This window comes from Coregonus lavaretus, assembly GCF_964263955.1.
Source record: "Coregonus lavaretus genome assembly, contig: HAP1_SCAFFOLD_438, whole genome shotgun sequence".
Lineage (NCBI taxonomy): Eukaryota > Metazoa > Chordata > Actinopteri > Salmoniformes > Salmonidae > Coregonus > Coregonus lavaretus.
The window spans coordinates 383635-401479 of record NW_028159714.1 but is presented as its reverse complement, the minus strand read 5'-3'; the positions used below and the strand labels follow the sequence as shown (position 1 = coordinate 401479).

At 41.8% G+C, this 17845-nt stretch overlaps 1 protein-coding gene across 1 annotated transcript; it reads right to left on the bottom strand.

Moving 5' to 3' along the window:
- Positions 1-4382: 4382 nt before the first annotated feature.
- LOC311122510 (tripartite motif-containing protein 16-like) lies at positions 4383-17034 on the bottom strand. The gene is made up of 6 exons (XM_084196851.1): positions 16368-17034; positions 15848-15943; positions 6791-7024; positions 6531-6690; positions 6346-6405; positions 4383-6109 (listed from the first exon to the last, which is right to left on the bottom strand). Exons 1-6 carry the CDS (start codon positions 16962-16964, stop codon positions 5601-5603), a joined length of 1656 nt encoding a protein of 551 aa, XP_084052977.1. The 5' UTR covers positions 16965-17034; the 3' UTR covers positions 4383-5600.
- Between the last annotated feature and the right edge of the window lie 811 nt (positions 17035-17845).

Sequence of the window (17845 nt, the reverse complement as noted above, 5' to 3'; positions counted from 1 at the left end):
AGCCATACTTAGGTAGGCTGTTTTCAGCTATTCTTTGTGGGATCTTGTTCGTGTTTGGTTGTGTATTGACCGTCACGTCGTTGTTTTGTTGTTTTGATCGGGTGATCATTCTAATAAATAATATGTTCACATTCAACGCTGCGCCTTGGTCCGCTTCATCATGTGTCAACGATCGTGACAATGTGGATGCAGTGGGGTGCAAATACCTCTGTAGAATTAATTAAGCGAGAAATGGCGGTGGAAACGGCTTTATGCACAAATATTGATATAATAACCATCATATTGAAGTAAACTTGGAGTCACACGATGATATGTGGTGTGGTCCTCCCACTACGACTCAGGAAACCATGCAGTTTATTAAGCTACAGATGAAATAAGTTATGCTGAACTTCACAGGGTGGTGAAAGTTCACAGTGATGAGCTTGATGCTCCTTTCCAATAAATATCGAGGGTCTTTTTGTCCATAATAATGTCATCATGTAGGTAGCCTGTCCAGAGTGGGCACGTTCGCTATATAATGCACAACCAAATCTGACAAAACCATCAGTAGAGTTGAAAATGTGATGGAAACCCATTTAACAGAACGTTTTTAACCGGTACATGGGAATTTAACTGCAAAAATATATTAGTATTTTCTAAAATATATATTTGTATGTGCATTACGTCATCACGCACAGCCATTTATCTTCAACACGTCAATTTGATGGAAACATCTCTGCTGGTAAAATGACCATGTTTTTATGAAGATTTTACAATATTCACATGAAAATCTGTCGCCAGTCAAATGGAAACAGATTTTCATGCGAATATTCAAAAATCTGCATAAAAACAATATCCTCATCTATAAACAATATCCCAATAGAATTGAATGGTAAATTACGTATTGAATCATTTTGGAGTCACTTGTATTGTAAATAAGAACATAATATGTTTAAGTGGCTCCAAAATGACACAATACATTATTTACCATTCAATTCTATTGGGCACAACATCATCTGAAACACAACCGAAACACACTGCAAATGCATCCAACAAGAGTCCCAAGCTTGATGTAGTCATAGCCTGCTAGGAATATGGGACCAAATACTAAACTTTTGACAAAGTGTAATACACTATAAGTGAATTTGTCCAAATACTTATGACACCTACATATGGAGGGCCTAGATAAATACAGTATATTCATTTCTAAACAGTAAAACAGACATTAATGAAAATAGCCTCAAATAAAAGGTGACATTCTGTACTGTCGCCTCATATAAAACATTTAATATCAAACCTAAAATGCTGGAGTATAGAGCCAAATTCAAAGTTGAATAAATTCAAAAACCAAGGGTGGGTCAAAATTATTCAATAAAACAACTTGGCCATGAAGAAGTTTCAGTAGATTAGGAACTGCTTCCTATAAAGCTATGTGGAGTATAATGTAGCTGTACATGGTCAAGTCTGCTTCCTATAAAGCTATGTGGAGTATAATGTAGCTGGACATTGTCAAGTCTGCTTCCTATAAAGCTATGTGGAGTATAATGTAGCTGGACATTGTAAAGTCTGCTTCCTATAAAGCTATGTGGAGTATAATGTAGCTGGACATTGTAAAGTCTGCTTCCTATAAAGCTATGTGTAGTATAATGTAGCTGGACATTGTAAAGTCTGCTTCCTATAAAGCTATGTGGTGTATAATGTAGCTGGACATTGTAAAGTCTGCTTCCTATAAAGCTATGTGGTGTATAATGTAGCTGGACATTGTCAAGTCATACACAAAATTATATTACTTCTTATTGACATTCAACCTGGGAATGAAAATGTAATCAATTAATGTACAAACATGTCTAAAACAAATCCTGCAACAAAGGACCAGGTGTGAATGTTCTGGGGGGTCTAAGTCTACCCCTAACCAGTTTGAATACAATGTTTGATTTCACCCCCAGACCCCAAAACACACCCCATTCAAAACAGTTTTAACAGCCCCCCACCCGATGCAACTCAATATTAAGAAGGCATACAGTCAGTGTACAGACCAATGCACTACCCCCAGGATCACAACAAGCCCCTCACACATTGGACCACACACACACACAATGTGAATGGAAATATATTATCATATTTTTATATATATTACAACCTATCACAAGAAAGGGTGTTGGTTATTTTAGTTTTCCAAGTAACATTTCTTGGACATGTCCTTACTTTAAAAAGAAGCATGTTTGGTCTTGTTTGAATCAGCCAAATTCTCTGGTTATAAATAAAATAACCATTATTGGCAGAATGTTTAATTCACATCTCTGGCTATTAATAGATTGTGGAACTATGAAAAATAGGGAATAATGTTCCCAACACACCCACCTCACAGTTCCTACACAGACCCTGAGGCACCATGCAGGTCTGACACCAGAGGAGGCTGGTGGGAGGAGCTATAGGAGGACGGGCTCATTGTAATGGCTGGAATGGAATCAATGGAACGTATCAAACACAAAACATATGAAACCACATGTTTGACTGAGTTCCATTTATTCCATTCCAGACATCACAATGAGCCTGTCCTGCTATAGCTCCTCCCACCAGACTCCACTGCCTGACAACCATTCTATTGTCTTGAGGACTTTACAACCATTTGGTCTGATCAAAGACCAGGACACCCTTTCAAATAGATACATCCTCTCAGCCTTGATGACTAAACTAATCAAAGACTAACACACACACACACACACACACCACAGTAATCTGATCATGGTGACTCCACAGTAATAACATTTATAACTCATAAGTCACCAGGTGTGATTTACCTTTTGACAGATGAAACCCTACATCAACTACTAATGACTTATGGGAGGAAGTGAGCATTTCACATATTAAGATATAATACAAGGATACTTCCTTTGTGTGTTGTACTTAGTCAATTGAAAATGTGCTTAAAGTTTTGAAAAAACAGCCTTTTTGATGATCTGTTTTGAGTTTTGTATTAAGAGTTGTGAAATTCTACCACATACTTGTGAAAATAGTACAAAAGTGATTATAAAATCTATAATACATGGATACTTCCTTAAATGTACTTATTTTGTGTTATGCAGTTATGTTATTGAAACAGAATAAGTCTAATGAGAGAATAAATAAGTCCAGTCCAACCATTACCTCTCTCCTCTTTCACATCCCTCTATCATCACTCCATGGGTGCGTCCCAATAATCTCTCCTTCCTCCTGAAGTGTAGCATTCCTTCACTACTCCTCTCAAATGTAAAAGCATTGGATTGGTGTTGGCATGGGGTAGAGGGAGTTTACATATACCAGTCATTTCCTTTTAAATCCATGAAGGGAAGTGGACAAGTTCACACTTAGAAAGGAGATAATAGTTCCACATCCCATGTGTCCTGATAACTACAGGAATGGAACCATATTGAGGTTGTCTGCTTTCTATACGGTTTGATGGGAGAGAGAGAGAGAAGAGAGAGAAGAGAGAGAGAGAGGGGCAGAGAGAGAGAGAGAGAGAGGGGCAGAGAGAGAAAGAGAGAGAGAAAGAGAGAGAGAGAGAGAGAGAGAGAGAGAGAGAGAGAGAGAGAGAGAGAGAGAGAGAGAGAGAGAGAGAGAGAGAGAGAGAGAGAGAGAGAGAGAGAGAGAGAGAGAGGACATCAGGTAAAGTTCTGGAGATGAGGGAATATGTGTGCAGAAAGAAACCCTCCAGTATGGTTAACCCCAGTTAGGCCCAGTATGGACTATCAATACAAGGGACCATTTAGAATGTGACCCAGTTCAATAGGTCTTAACAGAACTGGGGGATGTCAGCCATGAAGTTGTCTAAACACAACTGGAATATAATTTGTTTGTGATTCATTGTTAATGGATTTTCCATTAGGAACACAGGGGAAAAACCTAACACAACAACACACATAACACACAACCACTAAAAACACAAAGGGGGAGGAAACCACTAAAGTCATTACCATATTGTAATTTTCTAATGACAGGGAGAAAACATGTAAAATCTAGAAGACTACTTTAGATCTGGTCAAAAGAAGCCTAATGCACTACGTAGGGAACAGGGAGAGATTTGGGACAGAGACAGTAACTCCTGGATGGAAATCTTCATTCTAATGACAGTGAGCAAATCTCCAATCTCCACCCTATTCCCTATGTAGTGTACTACTTTAGCTCTGGTCAGAAGTAGCCTAGTGCACTACGTAGGGAACAGGGTGTCATTTGGGCCAGATTCAGTAACTCCCCTGGGTATGAATTCTCTCTCTATCTTATCTGTCTTCTATATGATGTTCTCCTCTCCTCCTCTCTTCTCTCCTCTATTCACTCTATTCTATCATCCACACCACATGCCAGCTTCAACACAATCCATTTACAAGTTAAAGACACACCTTGGAATAAATAGCAAAGGAAAACTACTACTAGATGGATTTTTTATTTCCCATCACCATGAATCATATTTAATAACTGAACAGTAGCAGACCTAACTTCATCTGTTCCTGACTCTAGATAGTGGTTTAAAAAGACCATCAATCTCCAATGATATTAAAGTACAATTCTGAACATTACTGATATTAAAATGTGTAAGTCGCTCTGGATAAGAGTGTCGGCTAAATTACGTAAATGTAAATATACTGAGTGGCAAGTCAAGATATCTGCTGGTTTTATTGTTTGGTTAATAGCACCACCTGCTGGACAGGTTTAATATTGCTTGACTGAGCAGTTGGGAAAATAAAAGATGCCAAATTTAGGGTCGGTTTCCCGGACATCGCCATTGAACATGCTTTTTAGTCTAGGACTAGGCTTCATCTGTGTCCGGGAAACCGGCCCATATAGTTCAATTAGCAAGTAAGTAACACTACCTGTTCCATGATACTGAGGAAAATGACATTGAGACAGAGAACCAATTGAGAAAACATTTCAATGATTCTGAATGACAACCAACATACATTAACAGCAAACATCATGATTAATGTAAATGTAGCCAATTAAAACATTGCATTTGATAAAAATACGTTATTACGTTTTACTTACACTCTGAAGATTAAATCAGTCAGACAAAAATAATTGTACAGAAAAATTCAGCATTTTTATCTGCAGACCATCACCACCAGCATAACTAGTATCTATGTGGACACTACTACAGTTTAACCAGCTCAGCTATAGACTACACCAGCATGACTAGTATCTATGTGGACCCTACTACAGTTTAACCAGCTCAGCTATAGACTACACCAGCATGACTAGTATCTATGTGGACCCTACTACAGTTTAACCAGCTCAGCTATAGACTACACCAGCATGACTAGTATCTATGTGGACCCTACTACAGTTTAACCAGCTCAGCTATAGACTACACCAGCATGACTAGTATCTATGTGGACCCTACTACAGTTTAACCAGCTCAGCTATAGACTACACCAGCATGACTAGTATCTATGTGGACCCTACCACAGTTTAACCAGCTCAGCTATAGACTACACCAGCATGACTAGTATCTATGTGGACCCTACTACAGTTTAACCAGCTCAGCTATAGACTACACCAGCATGACTAGTATCTATGTGGACCCTACTACAGTTTAACCAGCTCAGCTATAGACTACACCAGCATGACTAGTATCTATGTGGACCCTACTACAGTTTAACCAGCTCAGCAGTACCATAGAGATTAAACCCAGGATAGAGGGGCTGAGTGAATGTGGTCTGGACTCTGTGGAGGAGGGTCATTGTATCAGAGACACTGTAGAAGGACAGAGTACCTGCCTTGTGATCCAGGTACACTCCTACTCTGGAGGACCGAGGGCCTGATACTTTAGTCACAACACTATTGTGTCTGAAACAATAATCACCTCTATAACACACTAAACTCCAGGACTTGTCATTGTGTCCAAATCCACCATCTGTCTCTGTTCTGCTGATGTCTTTATATGAGACTGCTGTATCACACCACCCACTCCACTCCACCTCCCAGTAACAGCGTCCAGACAGACCCTCTCTACACAGAACCTGCCACCGGTTGGTGAATCTGTCTGGATGAACAGGATATGGTTGGTCTTGGTCTGTATAGGTCACCCTTCTGTTCCCTTTAGACAGAGAGAGGTGTGTGCCTGCTGTGTTTGGGTCCAGTGTGAGCTGACAGGAATCTGGGAGAAGAGCAGAGCAGAGACCAATGAGGGGAGTTAGAACAATAAGTGAAGTCAGATACTGTATCTACCCTGTCTTTGATTAGAGCACAGCAGAGATCAAATCAGAGAAATATGAGGAGTCAGATAGATACCCAGTCTTTGATTAGATCTACTATTGCTATATATTTCTAGAGGGATTGTTAGGAGTGTCAGTGAAAAGAGACTGTTAGTTACTTCAGAATAAAGAGACTCACATTGTAAGAACTGTTCTCTGGTCTTGGGCTCTGGAGGCAGTACAACATCCACTATATTCACTACAGACACACAAGCACATTCACAGAGAGAGGGAATGTTATCATCATACCATATTCCACATGTATATGACTAGTAGGGAACTTTCAATGGTCTAAAGTTGATGTTCTTATTATTTTCAACACACCTGTAGAGGAGATCTTGGTCCATTCTCCTTTAAGGACGTCTTCTAGTTTCTCTCTCAGTTCAGACACAGTCTTACTCACATCTCCAAAGTACTGAAGAGGACAGACAACGATGCTGGGTAAGTCTGAAGATACACTGATACTGGAGAGAGACTGATAACTCTGGGGGGAGAGAGAGAGAGAGAGAGAGAACAGAACCAAATGATTGAGAGTTTCACATTAAGTTAATTTCATATCACATGTAACAAGGCAGTTGAGTTACCTGGAGGAAATGGATGTGATCCTCTGTGTGTGAGAGCTGCTCCAGCTCAGTGCTTCTCTTCCTCAGCTCAGCTATCTCCTGCTCCAGTTGCTCCAGGAGTCCTTCAGCTTGACTCACTTGAGCCTTCTCTTGGGCTCTGATCAGCTCCTTCACCTCAGAGCGCCTTCTCTCAATGGAGCGGATCAGCTCGGTAAAGATCTTATCACTGTCCTCCACTGCTGCCTGTGCAGAGGTCTGTTAAGAGAGAGAGAGAGAGAGAGAGAGAGACTTGTCTTACTTTAATGAGCCATCCTCATTACACTAACACCCCCACCCCTAAAAGCACATTGCGTGACACCACAACCTCTACACAATCACATTATCCAGTACCCAACACCACAGTACAATACACCAACCAGCACCACATTCCAACCGTCCATCCAACCCCTCCTCTCCAGCCGTACAGACAGCCCCCCTGAGCCCCCATACCTCCTGAAACATCTCCACACTGTTGATCATTTTGTACAACTCAAACTCAACCCTAAGGCGTCAACAGTAATGGCATTACCCTGGCAACACAGAAAAAACATGATGAACAGTCTGTCATTGCAGAAAACGGACACCCCTCCCCAACTCCCAGGTCAACCCTCCCCAACCAGCTATTGGTGTCCAGGGCTCCATGTAATACCCTCCACTGGACGACCCCTGACCTTTCCAGCACTGGGAGCTTATAGAGCACCCTCCACCTATACCCTGCCATGCTCTCAGCCCCCACAACCCCCTGCCACTGATGCCCCTTCACTCCCACTAAGCTCAGAGTGTTAAAAGTCAGTAAGTCCTCCAGACTCTCCTGCCAGTCCCCAGTCTCTGCTGTCACTTGCAGTGTTGGAAACGGTGGTGGCCCCTCCTCAGGCTGCTCCAGCCCTCAGTACTGCAGCATAGAAATCAGAGACCCCTGCTGTATTGAGTCTCTTGCCGCATGATGAAGATCTGCTGATCCAGCCCCAAACCACCAGCCCTCCTCAACAGAGCACATGCTTGTTCCCTCCAGCCCACCTCCGTACGGTACAGTAGCAACACACGTCCTGTCCAATAATTTCCCAGACCTTTTAAAAAAATATCAGAGGCAGACCGTCTGAGAGACGGCAGCTGAGAGTTTGTGAAAGGCCAGGGAAATGTCAATTCTCTGTGACAAAGAGAGTTTGGAAAGGTCTGTGAGCAGAACCTGAGAACACCCAGGATCACAGAGTTATGCCCTCTATAAATCAGAGTACAACTCCACAGCCGCGGCCTCATCTCCCCACAACAGAAGTTACCCACCCATCAGGCCCCCTCATCTCCCCACAACAGAAGTTACCCACCCATCAGGCTCCCTCATCTCCCCACAACAGAAGTTACCCACCCATCAGGCTCCCTCCTCTCCCCCACAACAGAAGTTACTCCCCCTTCTGCTGTCCCCACCTCTCCCAAAAGCCTTGGAAGTTTGAGCAAAAAGTGACATCTTGGAAGAGCTTTACATGGAATTTCCAATAGGACACCTGCCTGGGCCCTGGTGAAACAGAGAACTGAGCCCTGTACTAGGTGCAGACACATTTTGGAAAGCAAAGACAAGGAAATTGATTTTGGCTCTAACCACTAACAACCTACCCTTACACACCTCTTTTGCTACCCCTGCACTAAGATTTGTGCCATGGCTCAGCACCTGCGCCCCCTTCCACCAGACCCCCAATACACTTCATTAATCACATCACTGTGTCTCTTGCAAAAAAATCACGTTTAAATGTTTTTGTTTGACTTATTCCCCCAGTCTCTGTCACCGTTCATGTTAAGGAAGTCTAACCGTGAAATCTCCATAAGAGGTGGGAGGGAAATCACCACAATCAGAAACCAGTAGAGAAGCCCATAAAGCCACCATGCCAGAAAAAACCATCAATTTAAGCAGATTCTGAAGACATGCCCTTAAGAACCCATGACCCATTTTCTCAGCCTATACCGCTTCCTGGGTGAGAGGACACTAAACCCCTCATTCTTCATCACGTGTTGTACTGACCTTACAAACCTTCCAGGATCAATCAAATAAGACTCCAGCAGAACCTTCTTTTTCCCCTTTAGTCTCCATCAGGAACCTAGAAAGTTCTCTCAGCGTATATACTGGGACCTTAGCCTGACTGGCTGTCAGCTCTGGATCCAATGAGCCGTCTGAAAACGAGACCGCCTTGTCCTCCTCTCCCGCAGACTCACCTCCCCCCTCTTCCTCCTCCTCCATTGGCACGGTACCGTCCTCCTCCTCCCCAGTCTCTGCCCCCCTGCACTTCCCCCCTGATCAGAGCCTCTTCCCCAATGACAGGCAATATTTCCTGGGATGAGCCCACCAAGCCTTCGCCCACCGGAGTCTCTGTTACTACAGAAACCTGCCTCAGCTCATGTAGCCCAGCTGCAACCCTCCCCACCACCGCTTTCTCCACGGTCTGCGCACCACCACTTGACCCTGCTCTACACTCCTCCTTCCTGGTACCACCACCACTTGACCCTGCTCTACTCTCCTCCCTCCTGGTACCACCACCACTTGACCCTGCTCTACTCTCCTCCTTCCTGGTACCACCACCACTTGACCCTGCTCTACACTCCTCCTTCCTGGTACCACCACCACTTGACCCTGCTCTACTCTCCTCCCAGCCTCTGCCCCCTGAGTCCTAGTAGGCTGGACAATAGAACAAGTCAAAATTCACTGAAGGCTGTAAAACGGCCAAAGAACATTGGCTGAGCTGGAACACTAGCCTGAGGCCAAAGCGTCTTAATCTAGCGGTTAAGAGCGTTGGGCAGTAATCTAAAGGTGGCTGGTTCGAATCCCCGAGCCGACTAGGTGAGAAATCTGTACCCTTGTACATCGACAGATTTAGGCACTTAACCCTTGTCGTTCTGGATAAGAGCGTCTGCTAAATGACTCACATGTAAATGTAAACTAGGCCTCTGTGAAAGCGTGGCAATAACTTATTAACTTTACATTATTCACAGACAGACTCCTCTGAAGGCAGGCAGGCAGCACACTCCTGAAAACGAACTGCTCAGCAAAGCAAAGGCTATTTTGAGAACTACCAGATTTATATAAAAAAAGCTAATTTTCAGTGTCTGTGTCCAGTGTCTGTTTATATGTTAAGGGGGTGTTACTTTGGCAGATAATGTCACACATCTAAATATATATATTATTTTTTAGATAATTAACTAAATGTATGGTGTTTTTGGTTTATGTCCGTTTCATTGTTTGTTATGCTATGAATTGTTATTTTATGGTTGTAAGTGATCAAATGAACTAGAACATTTTATATTTAGCAATTTTGAGTAATTACTACTTTAGTAAGGATACACTTAGTAAGGATATACAATTTGCTAAATGGCATATTATTATTATATTATTTATTCAGCACTACTGCAGTTGCTAAATAATTCCAATAGATGGCAGCATAAGACCATGAATGACATTTCAGAAGATTAGTTTAGTTCTCTCCCTGGATACACTACCACTCCCCCTCACAGGAAAACTCCTGCCTGAGCTTTTTACTGTCCCTTTCCACACTGCTAACGCAAGAGAAAGGACTGAAAACACATTACTGTGAAGTAATATAATGATGATTCATGTTTATTATTACCTGTTTTTATGCTCATGTTTTAAAATTATACCTCATTACTATAACAATTATCAAAAAGCGCAAACATTAATTCAGTCACCTCTGGTCGACATGTGTTTTTCTAGTACATTCATTGTCAAATTCATCAACCAGCACAGAGCCACTCTGCCTTCTCGAACAAGTAGCCAACTCAACAAGCCCCGCAAAAAGCTTGTGCCGTCAGCGGCAGCGAGCACTCTGCCTTCTAGCACAAGCGAGGGGCATGTTGAGGTACATTTTCTAACCGCGATGGTTGCATGATTTATTGGTGGGCTGTAATATATGAGATATTAAGATGATGTCATAATGCATGTTTACTAGGGTTGAGGTTAGAGCATCTGACTAGTGATTATTTGGCCGGTGTTCAATACCTGCTAGAGTTAATATTTTGTTGCTCTCCCAAAAGCAACACAGGCCTAATACGAGATATATAGCTAACTGTAAAGTAATGAGTGACCTTTTTAGAAAATCATAGGACATAGTCTTTGGTTGCATGCTATTTTATGCTTGTAGCCTATAACTGATGCTTCATGGTCTTATGCAGCCATCTATTGGAAATATTTAGCAATTAAAAGTTATTAATTCACGTAAAGACATTGGTGAGGCAGCTGAGAAATAAAGTGTATTTTTCTTATTAATTCTGGAGATCAGTCTCAAACCAGCCCCACCTATGACATGCCAATTGCTGGACTTTCACATAGAGGTTACTAGGTCACACCCAGTTCAAACCACATTTAAAAAATAAAACAAATGTGTTGTTTATCAAGTGTTCTGCCTTGCAATAATACCTATAATAAAATGACTAATAAAGGTTACATAGGTTTTATTAAAAAAATAACAATAAATGCTATTTAGTACTATAATGGTATTTACTAACATAAAATTATTACTAAAATAAGTTCTCAACGTGTTCTAGGCTACTCCACCCTAGAATTAGGGTTAGGGGTTAGAGTTAAGGCTAAAATAGGTTATAAGTAGGGTTAGAGTTTCTGTATAGCACTTTGTGACATCTGCTGATGTAAAAAGGACTTTATAAACACATTTGATTGATTGTTAGGTTTAGGGTGTTTAAAGCAAAAAACTGTATGGGTTATAGCTCTCTTGCTCCTCCCTGTGGCCTTCTGTGGGTACTACATACCTCATTCACAACACTTGCTATGCTCATAATCTGAGGTAGCAACTGTGTTAGATCTATAAATCAATAAGCTACACCTATCCATTTAGTTTACAACTCAGTGAACCTGCGCAGCATTCGCTCAATTTGATGCCTACTAACAAACAAATTACCCAGCAACAATTTAGAAACAATAAATCGTACAATTATTTTGTAAAAATGTATTTATTTAAAAAATGTCTGGCTGTTTAAATCGGCTACATCTTGAAAAAGGAGGACAGGAATGCGTTCTGTTTAGGTTTTACACCTTTTTATGAAAATAATATGGTTAACCATCGCTAGCACTGTGGGCAGGGGCGGTGTGTTCATTAGGGCGATATGGGCGACGCACTGCCAAACGGGAAAAGGAAGGGATTTTTTTTCTAATCAATTATATCACAGCAACATTAGTTATCAGTGTTCTAATCTAGACGTCTGATCTGCCACTAAATGTCCAATCAGGCTAAAGTCGTGCTTCAAATGGCCCCGCCCCCTTTGGGGCGATTTCAGTCAGGTTGAAAATCGCCCAGAAGTCTCTCATAGCCTGTCATGTAAAATCTTTTTTTTTCAAATATCAGAGCTTTCAATACAATCTCTATGGGTTTCTGAGGGCTTGCACTTACGCGCTTTCGTCATACGTAACATAACCATGAACGTAACTAAGAAAAGAGCGGGTAGCAGCGTCAATCAATTCACGTACTACTATCAAGATGGCTAGCCTTCAGTGCAACTCGATTGTCTCTTTGAAAGAAGTTCACATCAAAGACCATTCAAAACGAGCTACTGTAACTGGAGTGTATGCTAGCGGTCATGAGGGAACATATTGTCTCAATCGCCAGTGTGCTTTTGGAGAGACTGAACGGTCTTTTTGCCATTCAATGGGCCAGGAACGTCTGAATGCACTGGCCATGCTTTCCATGGAGAGGGAACTAGTCCTCAGCATGCCTGATTTCAATGAGAAAGTCATTGACCGCTTTGCTGCATTGAAAGAGAGAAGAGAACAGTTTCAGTACAAGTAATGTAGCCTCTCTCTCTCTTTGTCCCTCCCTGTCTGTCTCTTTAACACACACACGCCCAAATCAGTTCACAGTTGATGTTGTTTAAAATAGTTATTTTTCATTTTAAAAAAAGTTAAAAAATAATAATAATCTTCATTTTTACAAATCTATACAATTGGCCAGAATATGGTTGTTCATATTTACAAATCTATACAATTGGCCAGAATATGGTTGTTCATTTTTACAAAGCCATACAGATAGCTGTGTTTACCTTTTCTATAAATTATTTTCAAATTCTGTTTTCAGGCAAAATGTCTATCACTGTTCATTTTCACAAATCTATACAAGAGGGCAGAATATGGAAGTCTATAAAAATTTCTTATTACCAATAACTTGCATCAATGTTTTCAGTAGCCTCTATCAAAAGCTCCTGCTTGCTTGTTGTGAATTATGCTCAGGTGCACATATTTCCAATTCAACCATGAGTCAAAAAATATGGTAAAAGCTCTTGTTGATCCTGCAATCTGAACAAATACCAAGATGCTGTATTTTCAGCTGATATTTCATTTGTTTATGGAAATGCATATTGTTTATGAAGTGTTGAGGAATGTGAAAGAACACCCTTGATTATTTTTACAGTGATAACTTATTTTGCTTTTGTAAGCCAACACTTTTGAGATCAGTCAATAAATGCTTCTGGCATTGACTTATATGCTGCCCCTGTCTTCATGTTGTTGCTGGACATATCTTTTTTAAAATGTGTGTAGGTCACCTAAATCATCAGAAAAATTGCCCCCCCTGAGAATTTTTTCAGGAGCCGCCACTGACTGTGGGTCACCACAAGGTGTACCCAGGTGAACAGTGAGTTTGCTCACCAAGTAGTCATAACCTTGTTAATAATAAGTTACCTGAGGTAAAGCTACAATGTTAATACGGGCTGGTCTCATTACCAGCCCATAATAGTGAAGCTGGCATTGTGACGCAGAACAATGGGCTGGGAATAGAACTTTCATTAGGCGAGTTGGTGCCACAGAGCTCAATACAACTAATAGGAGCTGGCAGGGTGAAACATGCCCTATCATTTCTAAACTACGGCAAGCATCTGGGACATATGGTAATATTATGAAACTGGGCTCCATGGTGGATGCAATTAAGTAGTTTTATCAGAAAAAGGCGTTCAAAATGTATTGTGTCCAGCCTAGTCCTAGCCCCCGCTGCCGGCTGGTCGCGCTTGTCTGCATTAGCATTATGTCCTACATCCCTACAATAGAAACACCCAAAACTATCTGTGCTAGCAAACCCTGTGTTCCACCCCTCCCCTGCGTAACCTTGAAGTTTGTTAAGAAACAAACACTTGTCTACGAAAAGTTAAATTTTTAATGGATTCCGCTTGGCACACAGCCGAGAGCACACGAAAACCACTTTATTTTTAAATTTACCAAAACTAACCAACTACTTGCGGTCTGTTCGTAAGTAATAAACGGAGGCTGGACTATAATATAAATCCATTATACTTTGTGACACAAAATGGGAAAAGGGGAAATTATAATAATACAGAAAAACACCCTTCCAACTAACCCTACTCATTAAATACCCACTACCCCATTCCACTACTTTGACCCTATCTGCTCCTGCACCATGCCAACGGCCTGGGAGGACAGGAAACCACAACTCAACACACCCTGTAACTCTTCTGAAGTCTAATCTTGTATGCCCAAATACTACTCTGCAGCTGCCACCACAATATCTATTTTCTTTTTTTTACGTTCCATTTCTGCGGTACAGTTGATAACCATTGCTATGAACTCTAAGAAGCTAACTTTACTGAAGCATATATCACTCGTTGGCCTATCCCTCTGTGCTGGCACAGATCTACTACTCACAGGGATCCTCTCAGGATCTCTCACCCTTGACCCATCCTCCTCTACTTTCTTCACTGTCTCAGCATACGACACCTTCTGCACTACTCTGACTCTAGCCACCTCAACCTGCCTCTCTCGCACCGGACACTTCAGATCCCCAGCAACATGGGCATCCCAACAGTTGACACACACAACTTTATCCACCGAAACTACACAAACCTCTATCCCATGCCCTCCTGCACACTTCTCACATCTTGGAATCTCCCTCCTACAAACTGCTGCAACATTACCATAAACGTTGCACCTGAATCAGCACAGTGGATTCGCCACAAAAGCTCTAACAGGATAACTGATATATCCTACCATGACTTTGTTGGGTAAAGACTCAAACCTCAAAAGGACTGACAGTGACTCCTCTGTTTCACCACGCTCACCACCGGGTCTGTGTTGCACCAAACGGCGGGAATCACAAACACCAGCAGTCTTCAACCTGAATTGCTCCACTTCTACACTTAACGCTACCCCAGAAATCACTCCATTCAATGGTGCCCTGTTCCTAAGAGCAAAGCAAGAAACAGATCTTGACCCAAGTTGCGTGACACGGAGCACCCACTCCCTCTGGTCAGAAGAAACACAAACAAATATCACAAGTCCACTACAGGTTACCTTCACTGATTCAACTGCACCCAACTCCTTTCCCACCCACCCTGAAACCACAAATGGATCTGCCAAAAGGTATGGATCCACTTTGTCCTACAATGTAACTCCTACTGCACCAAATTCTTCTTTATCATGTCCATTGATGCCAGGCTCTGGTTCTGAGCTCTTCACCACACCTTCTACCTCACTTAACTCTCCCTCATTCATTTCCATTTCACCTCCAGAACTCAGTCTGGCGAATGGCTCACTCTGTTTGCACTTGAGTTATAACATTTGAAATGTCTCTATTACTTTGAAACTTTTGTGAGTGTAATGTTTACTTTTAATTTCTGATTGTTTATTATCTATTTCACTTGCTTTCGCAATGTAAACATATATGTTTCCCATGCCAATAAAGCCCTTTGAATTAAATTGAGAGAGAGCTCCATTTTAATGTATAGGGGACTTGAGTCTTTCATGGTTACTCAAGGTTATGTGATGAGGTAACCCCTCTTGCGACTTCAAAATCAGTGTCGGCCCTCAACCCAAAGGGAATGTCCTCTTGGTGAAACAGTCACGATATTGGTTTCTCTCCTCAGTAGACCCGGGTTCATATCCCGCCGGTTACATTAAGCAGTCTATTCTCTGAAAGGGGTCCAGACAGCCTGTTCCCAACAGTGGGATTGGATAGGGGCCTCTCTCTCTCTCTGACTGGAAGAGAGAAGTGAAATGGTGTGTCTCCTCTGGTCAACAATACTCACCTTGAGAGACTTTACAGCCTGTTGTAGCTCCTTCAGGTCCTTCTCTCTCTCCTGGAATCTCTGCTGGACTTTCTGCTGACTCATCCCCAGCTGCCTCTGTGGAGAATCACTCTTCAATGAGCTATCAAGCTTTATTTGTCCAGTAGATCAATAGTATAGTAATGTGACATAGGGCACATAGAGAGGAAGGTCTAAAATCTTGAGGAAGTCCCTTTACCATATGACATTTTCTATGTTGCTATGTGAATGATTATAGTTTTTATGGTAGACGTACATGTATCAAGGGGTTGAGACTGAACTTTGAACTCCTAAAAGGGCATTCGGAATGATAATAGTGTTTGACTTCAGAAAATTGTGATACATTTGGATCAAACTCAATATACTCAAGGTTTGTGTTCATATTTGTTCTGCTGAGGATCAATTTCATTTGAATGATCTCATATTCAAACAGCCTTAGTTCCTACTGTATCTTTAATTATTTGTTTATCAGACAGTCACCAACAAGTAGTTCTGGTCTTACCTGTTTCTCAGTCGTCTCTGCTGCAGCTGACACTGTATCATGGCCTTTATGTTCATCCATTGTACACAGCATACAGATACACTGCTGATCGGTACGACAGAAAACCTCCAGCAGTTTGTCATGATGAGAGCAGATCTTCTCCTGTAGTTGTGCGGTGGCTTTGACCAGCTTGTGCTTCTTGAAAGCAGGAGATTCATAGTGAGGTTGGAGGTGAGTCTCACAGTAAGAGGCCAGACACACCAAACAGGACATGAGGGCTTTCTGCTTTCTGGTCCCAGTGCAGAAATCACACGCCACATCTAAAGGTCCAGCATAGCACAGAGCAGGAGGGGGAGCAGCCTGGAGTCCTGTCTTCTTCAGTTTCTCCACCAACTCAGCCAACATGTTATTTTTCCTCAGATTAGGCCTTGGAGTGAAGGTCTCTCTGCACGGAGGACAGCTATAGACCCCTTTCAGAACATCCTGATCCCAGCAGTCCTCAATACAGCTTCTACAGTAACTGTGTCCACAGGCAGTAGTGACCGGCTCCTTCAGTAGATCCAGACAGACAGAACAACAGAACTGGTCCTGGTCGAGCAGTACTCCCTGCTGAGCCATTTGGACGGTTGTTCACTCTCACACAGACAGACGACACAGAGACTCAGACCAGTTTCGTTTCCACATAAGTGAGTTTTTGGGAGGGCGAGGACTTTCTGGATCTGCCAGATAGGTGAGGTTAGAGGGAGGGAGGGAGGGAGGGAGGGATAGAGAGAGAACTGCGTTCAACATGGAGAGGGAGACAAATATTTTAGTTTCTAGGTTAGGGCCCTTCATTTGGAATGAATATAACAAATATGAGTTGTTAGAATATATATAGGGTAACAGTTCCTATGAAGTACACATTATAATTATTATAATAAGCTTCATAATGCCTTATAATAGACTTATGTGTTATAACACTGATTATAAGTGTCTATAATAATTCAAAAGTGGTTGTAATGGGGGGGGGGGGGGGGGGGGGGGGGGTTGATATTGATACAATATACTGTAGTTTAAATGAATACTGTATGTATTGACTGATCATTGAGAATGAGGTAATACTTTACATTACAGTTTGGGTATTACTGTTAGGCCTAGGGTCAGGGTTAGAGTTACTACATTCAGCAGTAACCCTAACCCTAGCCATATCTAGGACTAAAAAGAGAAGACGTTTTATAATCAGAGTTCTTTGTATCTCTTCTTAGTCAGACAGAAACCCCCCACATCTTATAGGTGGACGGGGTTATGAACATATCCAATGAATTGTTTTCTGCAACCAGATGAAATGAAACTGCCTTTCAGCAGGAAAAGCTTCTCTAATAATCCTAACCATTGCTGGGTGTCTTCAGAGACTGAGGTATAGAGACACACTGTCAAGTCAAATCATCTGGCTGTGCTTTCATGTCAAAACATGTATTATTTTCTATTCATAAAATTCTATTGTATTATATTCTTTGATA

Coding starts and splice junctions, on each gene's coding strand:
- LOC311122510 (XM_084196851.1), bottom strand. CDS start 16,964: ATGGCTCAGCAGGGAGTACTGCTCGACCAGGACCAGTTCTGTTGTTCT. Junction 7,025..15,847: donor AGGCTGTAAAGTCTCTCAAG/GTGAGTATTGTT, acceptor CTCTCTTAACAG/ACCTCTGCACAGGCAGCAGT. Junction 6,691..6,790: donor ATCACATCCATTTCCTCCAG/GTAACTCAACTG, acceptor CTCTCCCCCCAG/AGTTATCAGTCTCTCTCCAG.